Here is a 27,780-nt window from a genome sequence, read left to right as displayed (position 1 = left end):
CTTGTCTCAGGTATTACAGCAGTAAATAAGTTGACCTAGGCCTAACGTCATTGTAGTTTAGTCTGACAAGACAGAATCATTTGCTCCTCATGTTGGCACCAAACAGTTGCATGAGTAACACGTGAAACTCCCTTTCTAAATCATGTAATTTCATCCATCCTTTCTCAAGTTTTGAACTCACTTTAATGATAACTCAAAATGATCAGACAAAATCTTTATTTGTGTATGTTCTAGGGTGAGCCAATCCATGGAGAACATGCCATGAAAAGACTGAAATACAAGCATCGTTTTTTGAAAGATAAAAACAGGATAGTGTGGTTGGATCAGCAGCTACTCAGGACACACTCAGCTACCCAGGCCTGAATCCATCCTTTTCCAGTCTGGAGCTCAGTTGTAGAGAGTCATATGAAGCCACTGTAACCCAGAATGAAAACATGAGAAATACTTTATACAGACACTTACACACTGTAGTCTGTCATATACGTTTCTATTACCTGTCTGGAGTTGATTGTTATTGTCCCCATTCCCATCATGTCATAGGTTTGAAATTTACCTGGGGAATATTTAAATAAGCAGACTCATCAATATACCATTCATCCACCCTTAAACAAAAATAGCCTAGACATTTTGTTATATACCCATATTGCCTTAAATTGCAGGGATACATAAATTCTTCAGATACTAGTCGATCAACCTCCACCTGCCCCCTCATTTTCAACACTCCCTCTCTTACGGATCATGCTTTCCAGTTTCATCATCAGGTACAGGAAGCCAGGGTAGCTCACAGTCATATCTGGCTCTGTGTAGCGCAGGCCTATCAGCTGCATGATGAATTCATCCACTTGAATCCCTAGACCAGAATAGACAAGCACAGATCAGCATGCCTTCCGTGCAAGGGGGCTATGGAGACTTGCATGTTCTAATACTGCCCTCTAGTGGTAAATCTTGTTCTGTTTCCTACCTGCAGTCCTGAGTGCATGTCTGATTTCTTTGTACTCTAAAGAATGAGATTTGTTGTAATCATATCTCATGAAGATGTACTGAAAAACACAGAAAGAGCGTGAAAGCATCATTGAAAAGAAATATTGCATTAATCTTTTATGCCCCCCCCCCCCCCTCACACACACACACACTACTAGACCAGTGGTATTTTATTGTAGCCCTGGTCCAAGAGTTAGGCCCCGTTTACATGACAACACTGGGCGTTTTTGTCTTCTCCGCTTTCACACCTTTAACAAAATGTGCGCGCTAAGGCTAGTTCTGCATTAAGTTGATTACAGTAGGCTACGTGTTCATTAACTCTTCTAGCAGGAGGAGGTGGTGGATTTAAAAGTAGCCTAGACTATTTTGGCGCAGCTTATTGTTAATTCGTTGTCGCTGGTCGTCGAAATCATGCAGAATTGCAACGTTTTGTTCCAGCATTGTCAACAAATGCAGCAGTGCAGCAGCACTAGGGTTGCCACCTATATGTCTGACCAAAATCCTGGACATTTCGGCAACCCAATCAAGCCTTTTACTAAGTAGCGGCGACCTTCACACATCTACTGTAACCCATGACAAAAATTGCCGGTGAATTTTATGCATCATATAGATTGTGTCCAAACGTTTTGGCTCAAGGGCCACATTGGGTCTTGAAAATAGTAATAATAATAATAAATACATATACATATACATATATGCTATATGAATATATTATTCGAATGATAATAATGACGAAGTAATTTTGTTAAATACGGTTATTATGATGCTGTTTAACTCATTTATAAATGGTGCACTCACTGTCACTGTAAGACTCTTGACACTCAGTGACTCCCAGAGTTTACAAATGCTCAGGAGTGCAACTACTCTTTGCATTTTTCTTTTAAACGTTTCTTATAAAAATGAGATATCAGTTATCAACAATGACAAGCCAGCTGGCGCTCTCTCTCCCTTTCGTGCGTGCTCAAACGCGTTCCCAATTACGTTATGAGTAACATAACGCAAATTAGATTTTCTGCACATGCTGTTTTGATATTGACATTGTAAACGTTCTCTAAGAAGAGTGTAAAGCAGTTTGCAGTAGCCTAATGTTAACCACAACGTCGTTGCTGGAAAGAAATAGCGAACAGCCAATGATAACCTAAGTGTGGCAGGCCAGATCTATGATAAACTAATGCATGCTCGGCGGGCCACATTAAAGTGCTTGGCGGGCCGCAGTTGGCCCGTGGGCCGTAGTTTGGACAACATTTCTTTTTCCTGGACAGACCATTAAAAACCGGGACAATCAGGTGAAACCGGGACAGGTGGCAACACTAAGCAGCACACACACGGCTCCGTGATCCAGCATTGTTGTTGTTCTGCCAAGGGTCTAGTCAGGTGAGGTCAAGCACGGGGGCTGGACTAGAGGTTCGAGTTGGGGGTATGTCGTCATAAAAACCCCAGATGTGCCTTTACACGGCAAAACGAAAACGGGGTTTTCAAAAACCTCCACCTTGGAAGCAGTTTTCAAAAACCATCGTTTTCAGCCTCCAAAATGGCGTCGTTGTGTAAACGCAAGGCCTAACTGATGAAAAAAAACAGTTTTAAAGAAAAACGTTGTCGTGTAAACAGGGCCTAAGAAAAACATTGTTACTCATTTTCCACTGTATACCTTAGCCTGACGAGCCAGACCCACATCAAAATGTAGGGTCTGTGAACTAAGCAGGGTTCAATCGGAGGGGTGGGATAATTGTCTCTCAGATTCCCTCTCCACGCAATAGGATAGCGCTACAACCAATCATTCTTGTTTTCAAGTAGCATGTTGGGAAATTCACGCTTACCGGTCGCAACTTATGAACACAAGTCAGTTGTCAGGTCAGTTTCATTATGTCTCGTTAACTAAACGAGATATCCATAATTTCCTTTGTAAAATACTTTTCATCTCTAATGTCAACAAAATGAAAAGAAAAAAGCTTGAAACTGGCTTTATCCAATGTTCAGATTTTATCTTTTTAAGTTTATGCAAATCAGCACATATTACATCATACCTAATTTGCATATTCCCTTGAGCAAGGCACCTAACCCCTCACTGCTCCCCGAGCGCCGCTGGTTGGGCAGGCAGCTCACTGCTCTGGGTTGTGTGATTCACCTCACTGTGTGTTCACTGTGTGCTGTGTGTTCACTAATTCGGTTAAATTGGGTTAAATGCAGAGAACTGAATTTCCCTCACGGGATCAAAAAAGTATATTCTATTCTATTCTTCTTCTTCTATTCAAACATTACATTTCAGAAAACTTGTAATACATTTACTTTTCATATTGATCTATGTAATCAACTTGTGAAGTTTCATAGTGATATCTGATATATTAGGGGTACCACAATGCACCTTCATTTTGACAATATTTCATATTTTATGGCCAATTTTCCAATAATCTTCTGTACTCTACATTTAAATCTAATGTCAATTGATGACATACAGTACCCTCCAGAATTATTGGCACCCTTGGTAAAGTTGACTAAAAATAGGTATAGTGGTGGCCAGTGCCCTGTTCTTTGCTGTGGCCTGTTGGGGAGAGGGAGCCCGCACTGCAGACAGGAACAGGGTGGACAAGCTCATCAGGAAGGCTAGCTCAGTGGTAGGGGCTGAACTGGAGATGGTCCAGCAGGTGGCAGGGACCAGAACATTGAATAGACTGGGCTCAATACTGGCCAACCCTGCTCACCCACTCCACTCTCTGAAGGTGGTAAACAATAGCACCTTCAGTCAAAGACTGATTGCACCAGTGTGCAAGTCTGAGAGATACAGGAAATCTTTCATCCCAACTGCCATAAGACTGCCGTAATTTTACTTAGTCATTTATAGTTTTTAAGTATTTTTAACTTATTATTAACCCATTTAGGCCGGGAAAGCATTGGCGCATTTCTACCAGCCGGGAGCGCTGTTGCGTCGTTCTACCATTGAAGCCGGGAAAGCGTATACGTCAATTTTAGCATTTAAAGGGTTTTTTGCATCAGTTATCGGCCCCTGGGCCAATGAAATGCATCAGAATAGACACGAGGGAGTGTCGTGTAGTCTTGTTCCTCGTGACATTGTTTTTACATTTTTCGAACACCCGTGGAGGACTTTGATAGCGAGGAGATATCGGAAGGTATGACTTTGAGGAGTTTCTCGGATTCGTTCATTATTGACTGGTGCGCTCTCTCCCTCATGTTGCCTGCATTTGACATAGGGCTGGTAGGTTACAAAACTGATACCCTCCTGACTCTGTTTGTCTAATTGATGGATTTAACCCTGATTTGGATTAGGCTACACCTGCTTTTAAAAGGCGGAACATCATATCATGTATCATGTAGCACTCTGAGTCTTTTTAATGTGCACGTTCTATAATGAATGTAGTACTCACCAAAATCATAGAAATCAACATTGCAAAACACATATCCCAGGCATATTTTCTTTGGCTTGTTAGTTTATCGAACATTTATTTTATCTAATGACGGAAACATAATGAAAACATATCATGAGACTATGCGCGATTATTTTCCTCTAGCCAAAAACCTTGAGAATGAAATCTAATTAACTTTCACGTTCCTCTTAAAGTGACAGGCACTCAATTAGACCTACAGTACATATCACCACTGTAACGTCAAGACAAGTGCAATAGTTAAAAAAAAAAAAAAAATTAAATATTGAATATTTTTTAGCTATAAGTAATTATGCAGATCATAAAATACTATAAACTATTAACAAAATATATGGAGTTTATGAATTCAAAATATGAAATAGAAACATGACAAGCCATCATTTTGTATGTGGGTGTGTGTGTGTGTGTGTGTGGAGGGTCAAGCAGAGACTAGGATCACCAGGACTGTCAATGATCACACATTATTCAATATTACTGATAGCGTCAAGGTGGTGGCCCCAATTTGCCTACATTTTTGGAATATAGTAAACACAGTCACTTTTTGAAACTATTACAGCTTGTGTAAGCCTATCAGTAAATTCTGACCATACTAATAATATATAACCAGTCAACAGATGTCAATCAGAATGACAAGCTGTGGAAAATGCACTCGTTTCTGATGAAATAGTGCTGTTCCTGCACTGACACAGTACATGTTTTATTTTTGTGAAGGTGTAACTAAATAAACTCAATTTCCCAGGAAAGCCACAGGTGTAAGCTCTCAAATACTTTTTGAATTTTGTTTCTATCTCCTACAGAGGCTGAGAAATCAATAACTTAGTAGGCGTTGACACAATTGCTGAATTTCCAGAAAAACTTCAGGCTTTTGGGGTTTTTCCTGAAATCGCCCTTAGGTTTTACAGGCTTTTTTTCCAGGCGCTTTAGGCCTTAATGGGTTAATTTATTAGGTCTGGATATATGTGTATGAATGTGTGGTGTTATGTCTGTCTTGAAGCTGCTGTGACACTGTAATTTCCTGTTAAAGGATTAATAAAAGGATCTATCTATCTATCTATCTATCTAAAAAATAATCTTTTGGTGATTTATTGTACTCTCACAATGAAAACAGTGAGGAAAAATACACCCTGGAAGGGCAGCAAATTTATTCTGAGAAAAAGGAAAATCTCATAAAGAAATAAATATTAATATTTTTAACAAAAACACATTGCTCACAATTATTGGCACCCCTGAAAAATCTTATGTACAACATTTAACAGAAGCATTTTCCTGTCTAATTGCAACTTGTTTAAGTAAATCAGAGTGTCTGTGAACTTTCAGAAGTAGTTCATATTAACGTTCTTTTTCATTATATGAAAATAAAAGCTAAATCCTCTAGTCATTTTTCAACATGGGAAAGACAAGAGAACACACTAAAATGAAATAAAAAGAAAGTGTGTTGACATTTGTAAGTAAGAGAGTGTCTATGGAAACTAGGTATTTTGTTGAAATGCCTATACTGTATATTCAGTTAAAATGATGATTAAAGGGTTCTAATCATCTGGAAATGTGACAAACATGCTTGGACAAAGACCCATGGCTATCTTGCCCCCATGTACAGTATGGAGGATGGTATGATCCAAAAATCCAGAAGAACCACTGTTAGAGAGTTACAGACAAAGCTATCATCCTGGGGTCACCAAGTCCTCAAAAAAATCTTCGGAAATGACCTCACTGCCAATAGATTATTTAGACGGCATGTCAGGTTAAAGCCAGTCCAGTCATTTAATTGACAATGTAAATGGCAGGAGTTACTGAATGGTACCATGGCATGTCTGGGAGTGTACATAGAAGAATGACTATACTGAAAAGAATCCCATGCCTAATGAGAATTATGGTGGAGGGCCTGTGCTATTGTGGGGCTGTTTTAATTCCCAAAGGCCTTGGGAACCTAAGGTGGATGGTATCATGAACACCAAGAAAAACCTGAACATTTTCAAAGGAAATTAATCAAACAATCTCTGTCAAAGCACTAAAAGTTGGTCATGATTGGATCATTCATCAGGTCAATAAACCAAAACAAATGTCCAGATCAAAACAAATATGGTTTACTGAACACAAAATCAAGCTTCAGACATTGTCATTGCAGTCCTCTGATCTAAACTCCATAGAAAAACAGTGAGATGAGTCAAAGAGGAGAATGCACAAGTGTGGACCTAGGAATCTGGACGATCTGGGGAAGTTTTGTAAAGATGAATGGTCTTAAATCCCTTACTTTGTATTCTCAATCTTTATGGGGTGTCAGATAAGAATATTACAAGTTGTTGATTGACAAAGGGAGATTTAAAAAGGTACTAGTACTTTTTTTGGTGTTTTTGTTAAACAATTTTAATTTCTTTATCAAAATAATTTGCTTCCTTTCAATGTTGGTTTTTCCCTAATTTTGTTTAATTGAAAAATTACAAAAAATCACCAGCAGATTATTTTTTATACCTGTTTTTAGTCAACTTCACCAAGGGTGCCAATAATTCTGGAGGGTACTGTATCTAGCTTCTGTCATTCGTCAAAAACATAACCAGCTGGCCCACTGTCAGAAGTATCAGAAGGTGTTTGAGAGCTAAATAGTGCAAAAGGAACCAGCTGGATAAAGTGTCTTGCTCTATAAAGTGTCCAAAAACAATTCAAACCCATGAACATGTACAATGTTTGTAAATGTTAGACATACAGTGAGGAGAAAATGTATTTGATACCATGCTAAAGTTGCCTAAAAAGAGGAATATAAAATCATCATTTGACAATTGATCTTAATGTCTTAATTCATGGTGCTTTTTCCAGTAGGCCTATTAGCCTGTTTGATGCTCATTGAGCTCAATGCAAATCAAACAGGCTAATAGGCCTACTGGAAAAAGCACCATGCCAATCTCTAGATATGGTGAAGGGTATGTGATGATGTGAGGCTATTTTAATTCCAAAGGCCAAGGGAACTTTATCGGGATGCATAATATCCTGGATCCATGAAATAGCTGGTCTTTAAAAATAAAAATCTGCCTGCCCCTATGTTAACCCTATGTGTTAAATTCCAATAGGGTTACATAGGGGGTAAAATACTTCCTTCCCCTAGCATTTAAGGAAAACATTTTATTTATTTACGATACATTCTTCAATTACAAAGAAAATTGGTGTCCTTGGCGGTTAGATTTTTACTCATTTTTTTTAATTAAGGCATTAAGATCAATTGTCAAATGATGATTTTACTGTATATTCCTGTTTTAGCATGGTATCAAATACATGTGCTCCACACTATATATACCGTATATTGAATTAAAAGTTTAAAAATGCATGCAGCTGTTATGTTTGTTTTGTAAACAGAAGCTAGATATGTCATTAATTGACATTATTACGTTTAAATGAAGTGTAAGGAAGATTATTGGAAAATAACCAAAATCGGCAATGAATGAAATATTGTCAAAATGAAGGTGCATTGTGATACCCCTAGATCATTATCAATCTTCACCAAACTTCATATTGTTAATTCCTCAAATAGCATAATATTATCCACCATAGAGGAGTTTTTGAGGGAACAAGGGGCTCTTGATGCATCCTAACCTTGATATTTGTTATTGCTACTGTATAGTATAAGGTATTCATCATTATTCATATATGTCAGTGGTGTCCATTCCACATTCAATAAATACAACCAAATAATAACCAACTAACAATATTACATACTACATATAAATACATTTTCAATACCCTTTGAATTTGCTACTCACCGTCCACTGCTTGAATTTATTCCAAAGAGCCTGAAACTCCAACCAGTCAAGCTGGGCCAACCCTTGGCTCTTCAGAAAATTAAGGAAATATTGGTACCTTCACCATTTTGAAAACAGAACATGCAATTCTTGACTGCATGCCTAGTCAAACATTTCTACTGACCACTGATTAAAAGTCCATTGTAAAGGTTAATGAGAGATGAGAAAATTAGCATTGCATATGACTGATGATGATGCTCAGTCATGTTGCGAATTTGATAAACAAATAAGCAATTTGTGCATTGGAAATATTTGAATAGCTCTGGTACATTTTGGCAGGAATCCTGAACAAGAGAAGCACTGTCTCAACTTACAGTGTTCATACTGTATATGAGATGTGATCTGGCAAAAACCCATCACATGGTGTAATCAAAAATCCTTTATACCACTCAGTTTCAGCCCTCTCTGGTGAAATGTAATCAACTTAAGATTCTGATACCATCCTAGGAATCCTCCATCGTATCCTATGATTGATTACTGTAAATCCATTTCATTGTAGTAATATGCTCTGACTTTGATTTCAGTTCAGTGTAATTTAATCTAAGTTATTTTTGTAATCACTCTAACTGTTCTACTGTATCTGAATGTCAGAGCAATATGAATTTGATTATTTGATAATCTTTTTGTGAAAACTGAAGAGGAAGGATACATCCATTAGAACCACAAAGCTCTTGCAGTGTTCAATACTCAGCTTCTGTTCACTTCCTGAGAGAGCTGAGTGTTAAAAAAAAAGAAGCAGAGAGGTACCGTTAACCATACTTCCTCTGACCCCAACACAATTAGAATAGTTAATGAACCATTCACAACCAAGCTAGCATTCTGGTGTACTACCCAGGCACAAGAAAGGGGCTTAAGGATGAACTGCAGTCAATGTTTCACACAGTTCCAGTGCTCCAGTCTCACTGACCTCCTCCTCCTATGGCCTCTGTCAGCAAGTTGAACAAATCAACAGGTCGACATTGTCCGTCCTAGTAAAAAAGTTGAAAGATTCAGTATTGTGCACGTCATATCAGAAAGGAATACCATCAGAGGGTGGGGGCACTGTGACACCACTGGCTACAGTGCCCATACCACCTTTGAGTCCAAGGTGCCCATGGGGACCCGGGTTCGAGTCCGACCCAAGTCATCTCCAGATCCCACCCTATCTCTCTCCCACTCGCTTGCATATGCTGAAGAATTATTGTTTTTTTGTTTTGTTTTTACACATCATTAAATAGCGCAATACTTTGTGTGATTGGAAATGAAAATGGCACAATGTAATAGAACATCCATACGCTCATATGGCGCAAGACTTGAACACATTGCGTGTGTTGCATCTGCGGAAAAGCATGCAGATTACAGTTTTTCACAATTGCTAGAACACCTTTTTCAGAACTCTTTACCTTTTTCTCAAAACTGTGAACACAAAACTCATTTCTCAAACTACATTCTCGAAACCCTTCAATCTTGTTGCAAAACTGAACAATCACCTCAAAACACTTTTAACTTTGCTCAAAACTAACTAATGGTCTCAAATCATTGAACACATCAGGCAAAATTACACTCCTGTAGAGCAGTGATAAGACAATACACCAAACAATGGAAGACACAGTTTTCAGGGCAGGGTTTATGGCTCCTGCAGGAATTGTATTCACTCTAATTTGAAAAATAAAATATCACAATGAAAATAAAGAATAGGGACTTATCACTCTCTACTCATATCCTCTAGCCTATATGAAGATATAAATCAATAGTTTTGTAAGTGAACAGAAAGACAGGCCAATACTGTACTGAATATGATTTGTACTGTGATGCCACAGACTCTGATAGTACTGTAAGTATGCAATACTGTAATATTGTATTGTGCCTACATTTAGACTTACTTGGACATACTGATAACTCAGCTCTTTCACTCTCTCAGAGTTGAGCTCAAAGGGTAGTAAGTGTGTAACAGTGGATGTTCAGTGATTACTGTACTGTATGATACTGGACATTTACGCTATTTCTCTTCTGTAGTCTGAATCTTTGGATTATTGACGCCACAGAGAAACCACTGATGTTGGGTTGGACCATGAAGTCCTGCTTCTCTCATTGGCATTCCATGAACCAGAACATGGTCAATGATTGTTGCCCAAATATCATCAGTATTACAGTATTGCAACTCTCTGTCTTTCTCTTCATCCTCTTCCTCCTACCTGCACCCTCCTCTTCCTTGTACCCCACTTCTACTGCAACGCACACTTGTTGTCCCCTGCGTCTCTGTCAACTCTGAACTGACTTATATTGGTTGTCACATCATTAGACAGAAGTGTTATCAATTTTGAGTGGTAGTGTTCAAATGGAGACAACTGTGCACTAATTGTGTTCAACTTCTGCGTTGTTTGGGTATCAATATAATTAAGAAGTGCATCAGAATGCACAATGTGTTCACAGTTTTGCAAAAAGGGTTAATGAGTTTGGTAAAGTGGGTGAAAGTAGTCTATGGTTTTGCCAAAAAAGGGAATAATTCAATAAATGTGTTCAGGCATTTGAGAATTTGATTCAGAGAATGGGGTTTAGTGTTTGAGCAACTGTGAAAAACTGTAACAGGCTGAAGCAGCCACAGTGCCTCCACCATAGCTGCGTATAAGGCTACCGAAAAAAAGGGACACCTATTTTTTCCACTTTATGGGAGTGGTTCTGTGCAGAAATACATTGGAAAGACCAGTTGATAGTCAGAATTAAAAGTAGTCATGAATGCAATTACAAATAACAAGGCATTGGTGCCATGACCCGGCTCAGGAGTGAGGTTTCCACATAAACACACAATCTGTGTTTAAAAGGGGCTACATGTGTGCTAACTGGGGCTGGGACGGTATGTATATATTCTTACCGTGCTTGAAAAGTAAGAAATTACCACGATTTTGCAGTATACCACTTTAAACCTATGGACCAAATGCTTCAGACATGGAAGAAATAAGCAGTTTAGGGCCCAATTGCACTGCTGTAATTGGATCAAACCAATGCATAACAGCACAGGGGTGTTTCAGGATACCCACAGACACAAGCTAATACAGCCAATAAAGAAGTCTATGCATCTTGACATCAGTATCTGCTGAACTTTGGCATTGGCCTAACCAACAAGTATATTAACAACTTAAATCATCATTACAAGACAGAGTCAACTTCCAGTTGACCCAGAAGTCATCACATAAATTCATCATACATGTACAAGTCAACCATATTTAAATGTCTCATAGTAGACCGCACCTTACTGCCGTGACGGTGGCTACTCGCCTCGTCACACGCTGTTGAGTTAAATTCTTAACAAACTAGAACATATTTTTAAATTCTGTTTCAACTTCCATGGATAAAATATGTATGACTACTTTCTAGCCAAATTTCACAGCTTTCAAGTTTAACGTGTAAATCGAGTTTAAACGGGAGAATGGAAAAGTGTTACAATTGTGCCGGTTCTCCCCTACTGTCGCATGAACACAAATGGAATGTTTGCACTCCCCAACACGCGCAAAAGGTCAGGTTTGCTTCATCTCTTGATAATACGTTTTGTTGGTGACGAGCTCACACGTAGGCATCAGGTATGCGTCATGTGACCTCAGTAATGTGGTTACTGTCCCAGCCCTAGTTATAACCAGAAATTATGTAAGGACTAATTGACCAAAATGAGGACAACCCCAATGTGTGCTAATTGGCCTATCCCAGTTATGTAATGCTGACAAGCTGGCACATAGCTGTGCAGCACGTACATTGTGCAAACTTGCAAACCTTCCTGACGCCTTAAGAGTTGTGCTTGTAAAGGCTTTAGCATGCTCCCGCGTCTGCGTCACGCGCACACCGCACTGGTGAGTGCGTGACGAGAATTGCGCAATTTTTACGGCGCGTTTTTGAGTCGACCAAAATTTAACACCGCGCGTCACTTCACGTGTAGACTGCGCATGTGTGAAACGGAACTGCTGTAAACACGCCCCTCCAGTAGGTGGAGCACGTACAGAAACAACGCTTAAAACGCAGCAAACAGAGACAGAAGAACACACTTGTTTGGTTACTATGATAAATGGAGAGATGCGACGAACCAACTCAATCAAACTTTTCAGCAGACATGCGAAAGTACTCGTGGTGCTTCTCCTCATCTAACAGCCGCATCTTTTGTATATAAGTGTGGAACACTCCTTCCCTGGCTCTTCCTTCGTTCAGTGGTCGCACATCCCACCTTCTTCTCTTCTTCAGGCGTTGCTCTTCCAACAACAGCAGAGTATCACAGTTATTTCGTAGTGCGCATGCGCTAACCTTGATCGGCTGGCGCGCATTCAGGACAACACACGTTGGTGTATGCCTCGTATACGCGTCTAAAATGACGCACGTCAAACATCCAGTGCCGTGTGCGTGTGACGCAGACGTGGGAGCATGCTAAAGCCTTAAGAGCGCTAGCAGCCTGGGTTTTTAGCTTGATTGTTAGCACGCTCGACTCCCGAATCCAAAGTGCTGCTGTTTGAAGTCAGAGTAAGTGCAGGGTAGGCTAAGTGAACCCTGCCTGAACTTCTGGGGAATTTATATTTCGCCCGGCAGCTCAGGCTGGAAACCAGCAGATCTATTCCCTCTGTTTAATGCCAGAACCTGTGGCTCCAATCAGAAACGGTCATACTCTAGGCCTGGCACCCTATTGGCCGGTGGCAACGACAACGAAACTTAAGCGACGCGAAGTGCAGTAGAAACAAAGTGCAGCCTCCCCAGACTAATGTTCAATCTTAAAAGATTGAGCTTAGTATGGTGAAACCCAGATTAAGTGCAGGGCTGAGCTGTGCAAATCAATGGCACGGTGGCATGACCCAGATCGGGAGTGAGGTTTACACATAATTTGTGTTTAAAAAGGAAATTGGAGGCTACATGTGTACCATAAAATAGCAGAAATAGCGTTACCACAACACAAATCTTTGGCCAATTTGTTCCACCCTGCGCAACCTTGCAGCAAGTGCAGCGCATGCGGCATGCTGCTTCCTATCTGTAAGCCCTCATGAGCGACCACAGAGAATGTACTGTTTTTTTTTATCATCACTACTGTAGAGCACTTGCATCATCGCTACTTATAAGCATTGTTTGCTGTGGAGCATTTGTCAGAAAGGTGGACAAACGCCCCCAAAAAAGTAAGACACTCTACTTAAGTCCGGTCAGAGGGTTTGAAATTGGGATGAATGGTCATCCTAGACAAACAATCGCATTAGCTAACACTATCATTATGGCTACTGGCTATGTATGGCTACATTAAACTACATAAGCTATTGTCAGTAGCTAAAATTATTTTACTGTTGGACATAATGTTAAGCTGGAAAGGATATACTGGAAATGTAGATGAAGGATCAGTATTTGCCATTTTACTTTACTTATATCGGCCTATATAAATGCTGATGCCGATAAATGCAAGTATCTAAAGCCAGCCAACCAGCCAACCAACCAACCACACAAGTTGTTCCAAAATAACTGAAGGTTAAGGCTTACCACACAGGTTTGGCCCTGCAACATAAACAGCTTTCCCCTTAGGCCTATATCAGGTTGGCATATCACTGTTTTGTATTTTAGTTATTTTTTTCTCTGCTACTGTTTTTGTCAAAAGATACCAGATGGCATATAAGACTTGACATACAGTCCTTACAGCTGCATTACCTGTTTTCATGACTTGGCTTTACAATCTGTGTCTATTAATTTAATTAAAAGAGTAGGCCTACAAATATTAGGTTGAATAAGAAAGTATGCCCAAGAGGTCTTATTTTAAGCAAACTTAACACCATCAAAAGTCACCAAACTCTCCCTTTTTATGCTCCACACAATCCATAGCAACCCATAGTAATTTTTTGTCTTCAGCTTTCAATAAATGATTAGTAATCGATAATGATGATATCAGCAATGTAAACACAACTGTCAGACTACCTATAATATGTAAATTTACTCTCAGATATCCACTGTTCTGAAGCCAGTAACATAATTAAGGATTTCAACTGAAAATTCATTCAAAATTGATTCAGTAATTCTCCTTTCTTGAGTTCTCCCCAGTTGATAAGACTTTTAGCTCACCTTGTTGCAGTGTTTTTTAAAGAGCTGGCGCGTGAGGCTGAGAGAGGGGAGCACTGACATGTAGGCAGAACTGGGCTAGGAACAGAAGCAAAGCAGCCATGTCATACACTGACTGAATTCATGGGTACACTATTAATCACAATTTGCAGAAAGTACAATCAGATTTATGACACAAAGGTAAATATGACACATTCCTTGTGTGTGTGATAGTGATGCCATTTAAATGAAGCGGGGATGGTTTACCTCTGTAGGCACAGTCTCATCAGAGCTAGGCTTCTCCACTGGGCTGCAAACACACCAAATGAGCACCGGTCAATGTCCCTATACCATTTAATTGTTACACCAGCATTGACCATCAATGGAAAGACCGCTACACTTAAAACACCAGTGGAATGACCCAAACATCTGATTTGGTCTCACACATTGTTGCGCTATTGTTTCCATATTATTCCCTGAAATATTGTGATTTCCTCCTGATTCTGTTGCTGTATCTGCGTGATTTATTTCAACAGTTCAGTTCAGTTCAGTTCAGTTTAGAATGCTGCTTACTCAGTCGTGTTGCCCTTTTCGGTCAGAACCCGCAGAAGAAACTCTCCCTCCTGGTGTTTCTGGGAGGTGGAGGGGATGATGATGTAATGGCCTGGAGCCAAGCAACCACGAACTACCAGCTCTCTGCCAGGTTGGTAGCTGGGAGTGCAATGCACTGGCTCCAGTTGAGACAGATCCGAGGAGGAGAGGTAGCGGTTCTTTGAATGAGCCTAAGAATGAGATACACAATTTAGTCCGTTATCAGTTGTGCCACCCAAGTACAGTAACATAAAATACAGGTAAAGTCATCCACATAGCCATGATTGGGTAAATCTGTGAGAGTGAGTGATCTAACCTAAGGAAGTGATGTGGTCAAGTGAAGCTACAGTAGATGTTGATTTGCAGTGGAATGAGCCCATGATATGTAATCAGCCACTCCTTTTGACCTCCCATCATTTCTTATTCCACACTTTCCCAAATGAAGACACAGAGAAGCGCAACATGCTATTATGTGCTACTCCAGCAGGAAAGTCTAAAAAGTGTGCTTTTAGCCATGTGCGTTCTGTATTTTTGCACCTTTGCAACAAAATGGGTGTTAACATGCCGGTACATTTGCGCCTGAGAGTTCTGATAACACAGGATATAGTAACACATCTCTTAGTAAATAATTATGACACAAACTACAATCTAGCTTAATCATAACAATATTCTGTAAACAGTACAGTAAACAATATTCATAATTCTCAATTTTTTTTACTTCCTTTCCTTTCAGAATCAATAAAGACACCAGCAAGACACCTCATTCCATCACAAACAGACGGCCAATGGACAAATGTACAGTTTTGTAAAAAGCTTCTTTTGAAATACAGTACATCACCTACTTTACTTGTTCTTTATTCCTAAACTAAGAAAACTGTTCAACGCATTGTGAAAGGTTAAATGCTGCTTCATGAAACCAATAGTTTACTCTTCCTCAATCACAGATGTACGAATAGTGACTTGGACAGTACACAAATGAGCAAAACTGATGCTCAGAATACTGATTGTCAATTGTCTCTGAATTGTCTATATATAGCCTACTTTTTTGATCCCGTGAGGGAAATCCGGTCCCTGCATATCCCAATTTGTGAATTAGTGAACACACACAGCACGCAGTGAATACACAGTGAGGTGAAGCACACACTAACCCAGAGCAGTGAGCTGCCTGCCCAACAACGCCGCTCAGGGAGCAGTGAGGGGTTAGGTGCCTTGCTCAAGGGCACTTCAGCCATGGACTGGTTGGGTCGAACCGGCAACCCTCCGGTTACAAGCTCCAAGCCCTAACCAGTAGGCCACGGCTGCCCTCAAAAAAAAAAAAAAAAATCCTGGAACAATCTGGATTATATCTGCTTTTATAAGAAGGAAGAAGGCAGTATGTTGCAACAAAATTACACAGGCTAACAACATATTAGAATACCTGCTGAAAGTTAGAACAGAAGTGAGCCAGAATGAGGGAATGGCAGGTGGAGAGAAAGAGAGGCACCTTGTAGATGTGTAGGCCGATGGAGAGATGGACTCCTTTCTGTCTCTGGTGCTTCTGCATGAGGGCAACCAAGAAGGAACAGCTGAGCTCTGGGTCCTCAGGGTCATCATCCTGCTCCAGCAGAGTAAGGTGGAATTGGGGGTTCTGCCAATACCTGTCTGGAGACATTTGCAAACACACACAAGCACACACACGTACATTAGGGTGCATCAAGTGCCCCGTTCCCTCAAAAACTCCTCTATGGTGGATAATATTATGCCATTTGATGAATTAATACTAAATATGAAGTTTGGTGAAGACTGATAATGATCTAGGGGTATCACAATGCACCTTCATTTTGACAACATTTCATATTTTATGGCCGATTTTGGTTATTTTCCAATAATCTTCCTTACACTACATTTAAACTTAATAATGCAACAGCTGCATGCATTTTGAAACTTTTAATTCAATACATGTATGTCTAACATTTACAAACATTGTACATTTTATTTATGGGGTATTGCAGCTGGCAAGGATGAACAACATTACCAAAACATCCTAGGCCTAATACAGGAAACCCCAAATCTGAGAAGATTTTGCATCTGGCTAAGGAGTGTATAACGTGTTCACTGTCCAGTTTGTACTGTATTAGACTGTATACTTATGTTCCAAATAGTTTAGTTTGTGTTGATATGTTATCATACATTTAATTCCAACTGCAGAGTTTTTGCCGTTTGCAATTAGACTTGCTAAGGAAATGTTTGTGCTCAATAAGGATTATGCACTAGGGAAAATGTACAATGTTTGTGAATGTTAGATATACCTGTATTAAAAGTAGGGCTGTCAAATTAACTGGTTAATTTTGATTAATTACTTTTAGAAAAATTGATTAAAAAAATAACGCAGATTAATAGATTGTGACCTTTGACCCAGAGCCAGTAACCATTAGACTGTAAAATGATGGAGAGAGAAGATAATGTAATGCCTCGATCATTGATTGGAACATTTACTTACTACTTAAAAATGGCCTGATGGTGCTGATAAAAATAAAGTGTTGATTAAAATAAAGTCCTCTGCAATGCTGCAAGGAATTTGCATATCACCGGAGTTCGTCAAAATCAATGCAAAGAAACAGTGTTGACATTGAGACCCCTATAACTGTTGCCTGAAATGCCTGGTGTGTGAAAAAAACTTCTTCCCGTCTGGGTCTGGGTCTGGGTCTGGGTCTGGGTCTGGGTGTGTGCAAAATGCGTGCTGAGCTCGTATTCGTGAAGTTGCCCAATTGTGAAAGCCCAAGTGTACAGTCACTAGATTATTGTATGGCCCCCCATGAACGGAATTCCGCGAAAACTGGCAAGCATTCAGAGGGTGTCTGATCCTACACTTCAAATTTCATGCACTTTTGAAGGCAGATATACCTGCGATTACATTTTTGCTTTTTCATTTGTAACTGGTGGCACTATAACGCAAATGAGTGGTTATGGGATGGGGAGATGGCCCCTTGACACCAACATAAAAACTAAATGTGGTCATCCTAGGCACCGCGGTTCTCAAGATATACCCTCCTTATGGGGGGTCTAGTGCGGCAGGATTAAAATGGAAACCAATACAGACCGATTCAATGTCCTGGGAATCGAATCATTGACACAAAATGACTGAACAAAAAAACTCTGACTAAACCTACAGGTGCTGGTCATATAGTTAGTTAGTATAGTATAGTTAGTTATTTCAGTGATTCCATTCAAAAAGGGAAACTTATAATGTATACATTCATTCCACACAGACTGATATATTTCAATTGTTTATTGCTTTTAATGTTGATGATTATAACTGACCACGTTTACATGATGTTTTTAATTCCGAATTAGTTTATTCAGAATTAAATAGATCGGAATTAAAATATTCTCCTTCGAGTTTACATGGAAATAATAATTCCGAATTGGCGTTTACATGGAACATACGTTAATTATGCTTTATTGTATTCTGCTGAACGTCTGGGGGTCGGGAAGGGTTCCGATTGGACAGGCGGCGCATGAACGTAGCCTAATAAGGTCTACCGGAAGAAAACAAACTTTAGCTGGCTAGCAACTTTTTTGTCATCTCGGGTTAACGTTACAGCATGGACAATTACATAATGAAAACGGGTTTCACAGTAACTCTGATAATAGGCCTACTATTTAGCCAGCAGCTCGAGAATATTGTCAAGCTTCACGTTTTCTAGCTGAGGAGGAGAAGACTGTCGGAGAAGGGGGGAAGAAGACGGAGCCGAATTAACCATGAAACGAGCATGCGCTTCTTCTTCCTCCTTGTACGAGCATGCGCCAAACAAACGGAATAAACTTTTAATCGGAATAAAGGTTTACATGATCAAGGAGGGGAGTTAATTCGCTTTAACATCGGAATAAACCAACCACTTAAATCGGAATTAAGTTTAATTCGGAATAATCATTTTCAAGCGGAATAAGCGTTTACATGGTCTCTTTTAAAGCGGAATTAACTTTTATTCCGATTTAACTTGGTTTTATTCGGAACTAAAGCTCTCATGTAAACGCAGCAACTGACAACTAATGAAAACCCCAAATTCGGTATCTCAGAAAGTATCTCAATATTGAGGACACCTGGTGCCACACTCTGATCAGCTAATTAACTCAAAACAGCTGCAAAGGCCTTTAAATGGACTCTCAGTCTAGTTTCGTAGGCTATACACAATCATGGGGAAGACTGCTGACATCACAGATGTCCAAAAGACGACCATTGACACCTTGCACAAGGAGGGCAAGACATAAAAGGTCATTGCTAAAGAGGCTGGCTGTTCACAGAGCTCTGTGTGCAAGCAAATTAATAGAGAGGCAAAGGGAAAGAAAAGATGTGGTTGAAAAAAAGTGTACAAGTAATAGGGATAACTACACCCTGGAGAGCATTGTGAAACAAAACCCATTCAAAAATATGGGGGAGATTCATGAAGAGTGGACTTCAAGCACCACCACACGCAGACATGCAAGACATGTGTTTCAGCTGTCACATTCCTTGTGTCAAACCACTCCTGAACAAGAGACAGCGTCAGAAGCGTCTTGCCTGGGTTAAAGACAAAAAGGACTGGACTGCCGCTGAGAGGTCCAAAGTTATGTTCTCTGATGAAAGTAAATTTTGCATTTCCTTTGGAAATCAAGGTCCCAGAGTCTGGAGGAAGAGAGGAGAGGCACAGAATCCACGCTGCTTGAAGTCTAAAGTTTCCACAGTCAGTAATGGTTTGGGATGCCATGTCATCTGCTGGTGTTGGTCCACTGTGTTTTCTGAGGTCCAGGGTCAACGCAGCCATCTACCAGGAAGTTTTAGAGCACTTCTTGCTTCCTGCTGCTGACCAACTCTATGGAGATGTATGGCACAGTGCCAAAGCTACCAGTACCTGGTTTAAGGACCATGGTATCCCTGTTCTTGGACAGCAAACTCACCTGGCCTTAACTCCATAGAAAATCTATAGGGTATTGTCCCAACTAAGTATCGAGTGCTGTACATGCTCATACTTCCAACATTTCTTAAGTAATACTAATTTTCTGGGATTTCTATTAGTTTTTCAGTAATAATCATCAAAATTATAAGAAATAAACTTTGAAATATATCAGTCTGTGTGTAATGAATGAATATAATATACAAGTTTCACTTTTTGAATGGAATTACTGACATAAATCAACTTTTGATGATATTCTAATCATATGAACAGCACCTATGCTTTGCTAGTGCAGTGGTCATAATGATATACAATGACATAATACTGTTTTGGACATCCTACCATGACGTGTTTTGGCTATTTGTGGCCAATATCGCCTTGACGTAGGTTATGCGAAACTTGCACCCTACATCTGAGACATTGAAATCTGGAAATGTTTGCATGATTCCCAACTTTTGCATGGTAGTGCCCTCTGTGCCACATTCAGATATTTATGGGGTTCATATCCGACCCGCATAATTCCCCATCTCTCTGTCTCCCATTTGCTTCTTGTTACTTTTCACTGTCCTACCCAATAACGTCAAACTGCCTTTCACTAGATACAACTGTAAATGGCCGGGTTTCCCAAAATCGTTAAGAAGCTCTTAAGTCCTAAGAACTTCTTAGGAGCGTTCTTAGAACATTCTTACAACGCTCCTAAGAAGTTCTTAGCACTTAAGAGCTTCTTAACAATTTTGGGAAACCTGGCCAAGGTGTGTCCACATGGTGCAGCAGGCTAATCAGTTCATACCTCCTTTGTAAGGACCGCCAGCAGATTTATAATCCACCCATTTTCCATGATGCATTGTGCCATGCCAGGGCCGCTGGGCAGAGCTCAGAGAGTCATCACTCAAGTGACACACTTCCATCATATCAAAGTTTTGACGGAAGTCTGACAAGGACATCCTGAGAGAGAGAGAGAGATAGAAAATATGTTTGAATACCCTCCTATCCACTCAAAACCATGTTGTAAGCCTAGATGTCAGTATTTTAATGATTTTTGTCTAACTGACTTTCTGACCAAACTGTCCAACCTACTTAAATAGGCTAGATGATGCACGATGCCCTCCTCTCCCCGTATGTGTCTGCGGTTCCTTAGACTATTTATTATCTGTTAGCCTATTTAGTAGCTAGCTGCCTCAACTTTCTGAAATTGATCTGATCTGAGAGTCCATCCAAAAGGTGTTTTCATACTACAAACAAACCAAACCATCATTCAGTTTGATCCAGACCAAGACCACCTCTTTGATAGGACCAAATTTTGGCCTTTTGATCCGGACTAGTCCGTGGCACCTTTTTCACCTACGATTTTGATTCGGACCAAACTGAAAAGTCCGCAGTTTCGGACCAAATGAGGTAGGTTGAAAGCCCCCTTATAGTTGTACCAATTTGGGCTGATGTTTTTCTACTTCAGCGTAAGGTTTTGCTAACTGTGGGATTCTTTTGATTTTAGTGTTTAAGCAATTGCAATTTTTTTTTATAATAAATGGCAAACATGGCTTCCTGGTTAAGGACACAAAAAAAGAAGACTTTGGAATCTACCTTTTTGTTTTTTGACCTAAACATTATAGACAAGGCAAAATCTGAAAAATAAAACCCCACACACTTTGGAAACCTGGATTCTGTCTGATTTGACCTGGCATGACCCACCATTATTATGAAATGATGACCGGTCTTTGTCTAGTCTGGGTACCAGCTGAATCTATGTTTGGACCTTCTTACACTGAAACAGATTTTCACCCTGGACGAAATTTAGGAAGAAATCACATCCACTTATCCAATATACTGTAGTCTGGCTTAATACAATGACTCCATTGAGATTGCTTTGTGCATAACCAATGAATGCACTGACTGTATCATATCACTGTGCATGTAACAAGATACAGTATCAGAAGATTCAATATTTATCTAAAAAACATGCTGTGTGTAGGGTAAACATTCACAAATTACCAAAAAAAGCAACAGATTTATGAAGAAACAACTGTTTTGACGTAATATTTAAATGCCTACGCCCTGTGTTATCCAGATACAAACTAAATGTAGCATGCGAACCAGGTAGTTCCAGACCGCCTCTCTTGTAATACTACTTTGCATCATGAGTGTCATGCTGTATTACATACAATTATATGCATGCCGCAAATACAATGGTGCAATCAAGACAACTTCAAACAAGTTTGACATGACCGGGTACATAAAAAAAAACCCAGTGCATCCTGAAATGCACAAAACAGTATAAGTCAACAACAAAGTTACAATATGCTACTGCCATGGTTGAAAAGCTGCAACAACATTTTTTTCCCTGAAGAAACTGATGACTGACTTTGAACGTGTACATTTTTTTAAGCTGAACTAATTATAAAACATCCAGAGTTAGAACATACTAACCAGAATTCTCCATCCTCCTTCGTTACCCTCTCAATGCGTTGCTGTTCCTGTGCTAGAACATTATTCCACTCCTGCCTGTCTCACAAATCACAAACACACAGAGATTGCATATGATCATCACAGCTTTGGGAAAAGGACTGGGACAAGCTCAGGTTTAACCATACCCTTTGACGTCGCTCCAGGGACCCTTCCACTCTGCCCTCCCCCATGGGTTGTGTAGACGCACCAACTCCACAGGGCCTGACTTTGTTTGGATCTGATGGAAAATAATGAAAGAGAATGTCAAAGGATTGAATGAACTGATGGGAGAGAAAATGTCACAGGGATGTCACATTAACAGCATGTGGATGTATAGTCTACAATGATTCTACCTTTTCCATGCTGGTGACAGAGTAAGCATGTCTGAACATGATTCCCAACAAGTTCTCCTGCTCCATTGGACCCTGTAATGCGCAGTCATTAGTCAGGTGGTTGTTATATTGAAACTGGTAACACCATCGGGTAAAATTCCCTCCAATCGGGTAAAATGCATATTTGCTATTTGGGTTGTTAACACACCTGGGAGTTTGCACAGTTGATCAGAGCTCCTTTTCCCAAAAGGGTCTTCAAGAAACCTCCCAGATTGCTTGGCAGATTTGCCACTTTGAAAACCTCAGTTATCCCGCCTGTCATGTCTACCATGGCCTCATGGGGGAAGCCCATGTTGAGGGCCCGATATCCCCCCTTTAGTCTGCAAGGAATAGACGGAAAAGCATCAAAGCATTTGAATATAAAATATCTAAATCCTTGATCGCCCTTCATAGTCGGGGAGCCAAAACTGATATTGTAACTTTGTTGGACACCTCTGGGTACAAACTGACAACATATCCAGTATAAACTGACCTCGTAATGAATCAAAATTACATGGTAATTGGTACATCGACTCGGGATTGTGTCTGGCAACTAGACTGTTTGGCCCCCTCATTGCTGCTTACAGTTACATTACCATTCAAAAGTTTAGAGTCACTTAGAAATGTCCTTGTTTTTATCATTAATGTTGTAAAAAGAAATGGCTGATTTTCAGTGCAATATCTACATAAGTATACAGATGCCTATTATCAGCTACCATTCATCCAATGTTCCAAAAGCACATTGTGTTTACTACTCTGGTATCATTTTAAAAGGCTAACTGAGAAAACCATTTTGCTATTATGTAAGCACATAATGTAATCTTGAAACTGCTGATTAAAAAAAAACAATGCAACTGATCTCAGCTGGTATTCTGTTTATAATGGAGTGGAATGGAAATTTGACCCCAAACTTTTGAACGGCAGTGTATATTTAGCTTTTGACTTAACATATTAGAACATCCACACCTTATTGTAGGAACTCGACTCAAGGCAATTATTCTGGAGATATTGTTTGCCATTCCTCAAACTATTTATTTTTTTCTATTTTTCAGTTTTCAGCTACCCTTTGCTGGATGCACTGTGACGCTATACTATTTTTACAAAAATACCCTGCAAGTTGTTCTTTTGGATTCCTGCCTGGCAACATACTTAGCAGGTCATAGTTTTCACCTGATTTCTTCTTCAGAAGTATGACTTGCTAATTACATTTGCTGCCGCTAAGGAGCGTCTAGATTTCTAGGCTAATGACTTGCACCTTCGTGCTTCAGTGTTGGCACAATACACTACCTTCACTGTGGAAGTCCTGGGCAGGCTCACACTGATCATAACGGACTCCATCTAAGCCAAAATAAATTAACTTCATCTGAAGTTTAAGTTCTGCTCATCCGTTTGGGCTAGTTCTGAGACATTTTTAAAAATGGTATTTTTTGGTCTTTTTCCATGACCCTAGACGTGAAAAATTGGAACAACTTGGAAAACTTTTCTCCATTTTAACCATGGAAGTTGATGTTATACAATGTCCTTTGCATTGTCAAATACATTTCCATTGATAATCCCTATGCCAAGTCTGAAGTACTTGCCCCTGCTCTTCAGAGTTGAATTGTGTTTGTTGCATCATTTCACTATGGCCACTGTAGCTCTGATTAGTGGCTCCGTTCACATTTCCTGTTTACTACAGAAACTGTGTTGTGACTGATTGTTAGTATAGGTCACCATTCTATATTCTTCTCTAGATTATTTTCCATTTGGTGCCATGATGCAGACAGCCAATATAGGCAATTAGGCAACAATTAGGCTACATGGAAATCACCACTGTACTCCATTTAGTTTAACTGATCACAGATAATTTGTGTGTACATGATCACAGGTGTATTCACTTTAAGACCTGTGTTTTTACAGTTATACTCTGTGCTTGAAATAAATATGAAAAGCTTGTGTCAATAAAGATATTTTACGATTTAAGATATACATTTTAGTATTTCAACAAAGCAATCCAAAGTCTACCAAATAAACATAAAAGGCAGTTGTTTAACTATCTCTGATACATTATATGCCCCAAAGGTAGATTTCTTGACCCGGACATGCCTTTTCTTTCTCTTACAACTCCAAACGAGGAATGATCTTGAAACATGATATATTCAACAACCAGCGATTCATGCCTACAACACTCCACAATACCAATGCGAAATGTCTAGCATGTCTGAATTTTTGGGGAACCTCCTACAACTCTTATGTTGACAATGACACTATGACGCCGGCGGCCAAACAATAGGCTATCTTGTCTCGTAATGTGGCCAAACTCCCTAACAAAATGCGGCACAAGTTTATGGTTTAATGATAGACATAGTCTACCATCGTCAATCGTAAAAGACCATTGTGGAACTAAGCCATTAGGAGAAGCCTTCATCCTCTGCCCAAATTGAATCTAAATTCAACTTTAGGGGAGTTTAGGAGAAATAAGTGAGATCTCATTTTGAATGAGTAACACTTGAACTCAGTATCCACCTCAGCATCTCAGCATAATGGACACATTCATAGAGTTATAAATGCCAAACGATGTCACACATATTCTATATAGCCATTCAGAAAATGCTGTATGACTGCATTCACAAGTGTTCATGTTGTAGAAGTATGATGAAGCCTCTTAATAATGGTATGATTGCATCAATATTTTTTTTTTCAAATATACACTGAAGAGATATAAAATTCCTAGTGCTATATGCACAAACAAACTTGACCAAGGAGGAGACGAGACAAAACAACACAATGTCCTGACTTAGCATAAGCCTTCTCCAGCAGGGGGCTCCAGAATTCATTCCTCTGAGAGGAGCGCAGGTAGATCAGCTGTCCATCCTTAGTAGGAAGTAGATCGTCAATCTTCACATCCTTCCACTCACCATACTGCCAGAACTATTGAGAGGAAGGGGGAAAAGTGAATGGATTGCACAGATGTATGTGTAAGTTGGAGCCATATAAACCATCTCTGGTGTATTTAAACACAGCTAAACAATACTTTTCAGAGCATACAGTATGTACACATAAGTAACATATTATGACTTAATTTACATTTCCCAGGCCACAGGGCAAGCTGCCAATGCAAACAACAAGCTGAGCTCATCTTGACATGACCACTCCTATTTGTATTTGCCATGTTTTACTTCATCTTTCAAGCAAAGTTATGTGTAGCTTTGTGAATTCATGAGGTCATGGAATTCTGAATATATTCAAGTATTCCAGAACATAATCTGATTTTATCTAAAAGTTTATGTAAGATTAACCCACACTTACAATGCTTCACTTAAACACTGAAAAGTCATGATGACTATCTATCTCATTTAGCTATATCACAGCTATAACAATGTATCCAGGCTCATTTTTCAACTTATTTAATGAGATGTGAGAGCTTCTCTCTAGTCCTATACTTTGCACCTTGACCACCACAGAGATTAGATTGGCGCCAGTGTGCCAGTAAAAAGGGTTTTTTTTTACCCGAAAGTGGAAGCTACCGTTGTAGCCCTCCTGAAAGCTCTGTGCCATTGGCATAACCTGCTTTAGAAGGGAGTGGTGCAGGGAAAGAGAGGCAACTGCAGACAGAAACCAGCAATCATCTGTATATGAAAAAGTGGGGAACAACATAACAAGATTAAACAAACTAGCGAAACTTTATAACACATTAACTAACTTTTTACTTTTCACAGGCAAGGACAATTTGGCAGTGTCAAATGGAGTTATACACCACCATATATTCCAATAGAAGGACAGCAGCAACAAAAAAATAAGCTAAAAAAGCACTTACTCAGGCTCCCCTGGCAAACATCCATGCGTGAAGCCCCATCCACAATGAATTGTGGAAATGGACAGATCTCCTGTTACAGTAGGTAAACACAGCCTACATGTAGTCTATAAAATGATCACATTTGCATTTTTCAAGTAGCCTATTCCATATTTTAATTATTCAACAAAATAATATAATACAATTTCACACAAGTAGCAGCACAGTGGGGCAGAAATGTACACCTAGCCCTGCATGGGCATGAACATTATAGGACTGCAAGGCCCAGGGGCAGATCTCCCTATAGGCAAGGTGTGTAGAGCCCCGTAAGTTTATGAAGGCCCCCTCCCCAGTATCCCCTTAAATCAATCTAGTTAAAGGTAGGCCTATAGCGACCGTCTCATACAGTAAGAAGATTAAACCAAATTATCTTACTTGGGCATGAGAAACCGGAGAAACTTGCGTCTCATAGATAGGCCTAACTGACAGGCAGTATGTTTGCATCTCTCTAGTGTTACTGGCCTTGCCTAACAGGGCAGTGAATCCCCTGAACTTTCAGTCAGAGTATAGCCTACTTTGCAAAAGTTGTGATATAACAGCATTCCATTCTTATTTATTTTGTTTAATGCCGGCGACAGGCTACATTTGTGAAATTATAGTTTAAATAGTAAAAAAAAACGGAATCAGAGGGAGCCAGTTCAGTATCTTAACCGTCAGCCTCAGTAAGCTATCACAACGATGTAGAGCAAGCATCAAAATCAAGCGGCCCTAAAACTGGGCAAGCTGAAAAGGTGATTTACACACAATTGTTTTCCGTAGACATCCAAAAGTGGGGTGAGTGTAGCACTGTGTCAGGTGTGATTTGGCCCTCAGTTCAAGGCCCCCTTGTGTTGCTTATATTAATCGGCACTGACACGGCCTAGGCCTATTTAAAAGATTGCTGTAGGCCTAGGCTATAAGAAATGTGTGTCCATGAAAATAGTATCAAAAAGGTAGCAAGTTTTGGCAATCGACTGATTTCAACCACTCAATTTGAGAAGTTTGAGTTGCACGCAGCTCAAGTCCTTCCCAAATATTTAATAATCCCGTTCGGTCTAGGCACTTCCATTCATTCGCAATGTAGACACTATCACTTTGGGCTTACCTTTGGACGCTTCCATTCTATGACGTGCTGCAGCTGGACGTCACCCACAGGGAACGAGCGGTCCACGAACAGCCCGTCGGCCAATGTATAACTGCTGATCTTAACACTGGGATAGGTAGAGGGACTCCACAATGTTGGACTGCCAAGTGGTTCCGGCCCTCCGTCTGATGATGGCGGTGTTGAAGTGTCCTTAGTGTGGGACATCTCAGATAGCGAGTGTTCCGATACAACTAACCGAGCTCTCTCTTATGCAATGTTGTTGATAAGTGGTCGGGGGAAGTTTTCAGCGACGTTGAATGCACATTAATGGAACTTAGCACGACGGCCAGGTCGACTGATCCGTGGCAAATGCTAGGGAA

The 27,780-nt window shown here is 39.9% G+C and overlaps 1 protein-coding gene across 3 annotated transcripts; it reads right to left on the bottom strand.

The window, feature by feature from the left end:
* Positions 1-201: 201 nt before the first annotated feature.
* zgc:85932 (uncharacterized protein LOC405875 homolog) lies at positions 202-27,780 on the bottom strand. 3 transcript variants are annotated; one of them, XM_062552486.1, is made up of 20 exons: positions 27,422-27,780; positions 26,302-26,371; positions 25,995-26,113; positions 25,282-25,415; positions 22,675-22,846; positions 22,488-22,559; positions 22,281-22,372; positions 22,117-22,191; positions 20,483-20,637; positions 16,263-16,420; positions 14,762-14,970; positions 14,456-14,498; positions 14,213-14,287; positions 9,075-9,135; positions 8,817-8,881; positions 8,129-8,197; positions 962-1,040; positions 734-850; positions 495-553; positions 202-414 (listed from the first exon to the last, which is right to left on the bottom strand). In XM_062552486.1, exons 1-20 carry the CDS (start codon positions 27,623-27,625, stop codon positions 388-390), a joined length of 2,055 nt encoding a protein of 684 aa, XP_062408470.1. In that variant the 5' UTR covers positions 27,626-27,780; the 3' UTR covers positions 202-387. The 3 variants fall into 3 exon arrangements, with proteins under 3 accessions (XP_062408470.1, XP_062408472.1, XP_062408473.1); XM_062552488.1 differs by having other exon boundaries at positions 26,302-26,394; positions 27,422-27,543; XM_062552489.1 differs by lacking the exon at positions 26,302-26,371 and having other exon boundaries at positions 27,422-27,581.

Source organism: Sardina pilchardus, chromosome 13 (assembly GCF_963854185.1).
Source record: "Sardina pilchardus chromosome 13, fSarPil1.1, whole genome shotgun sequence".
Lineage (NCBI taxonomy): Eukaryota > Metazoa > Chordata > Actinopteri > Clupeiformes > Clupeidae > Sardina > Sardina pilchardus.
The sequence above is the reverse complement of the archived record's forward strand: the minus strand, read 5'-3'. Positions and strand labels throughout refer to the sequence as shown.

Bases quoted from the DNA above. Each gene is read 5' to 3' on its own strand.
- zgc:85932 (XM_062552486.1), bottom strand. From the start codon at position 27,625: ATGTCCCACACTAAGGACACTTCAACACCGCCATCATCAGACGGAGGG. The intron at 14,499-14,761 runs GTAAGCAGCATT...GTGTGTTTGCAG, and splicing joins GAAAAGGGCAACACGACTGA to CCCAGTGGAGAAGCCTAGCT. The intron at 9,136-14,212 runs GTGAGCTAAAAG...CTTTTTTACTAG, and splicing joins TTAAAAAACACTGCAACAAG to GACGGACAATGTCGACCTGT.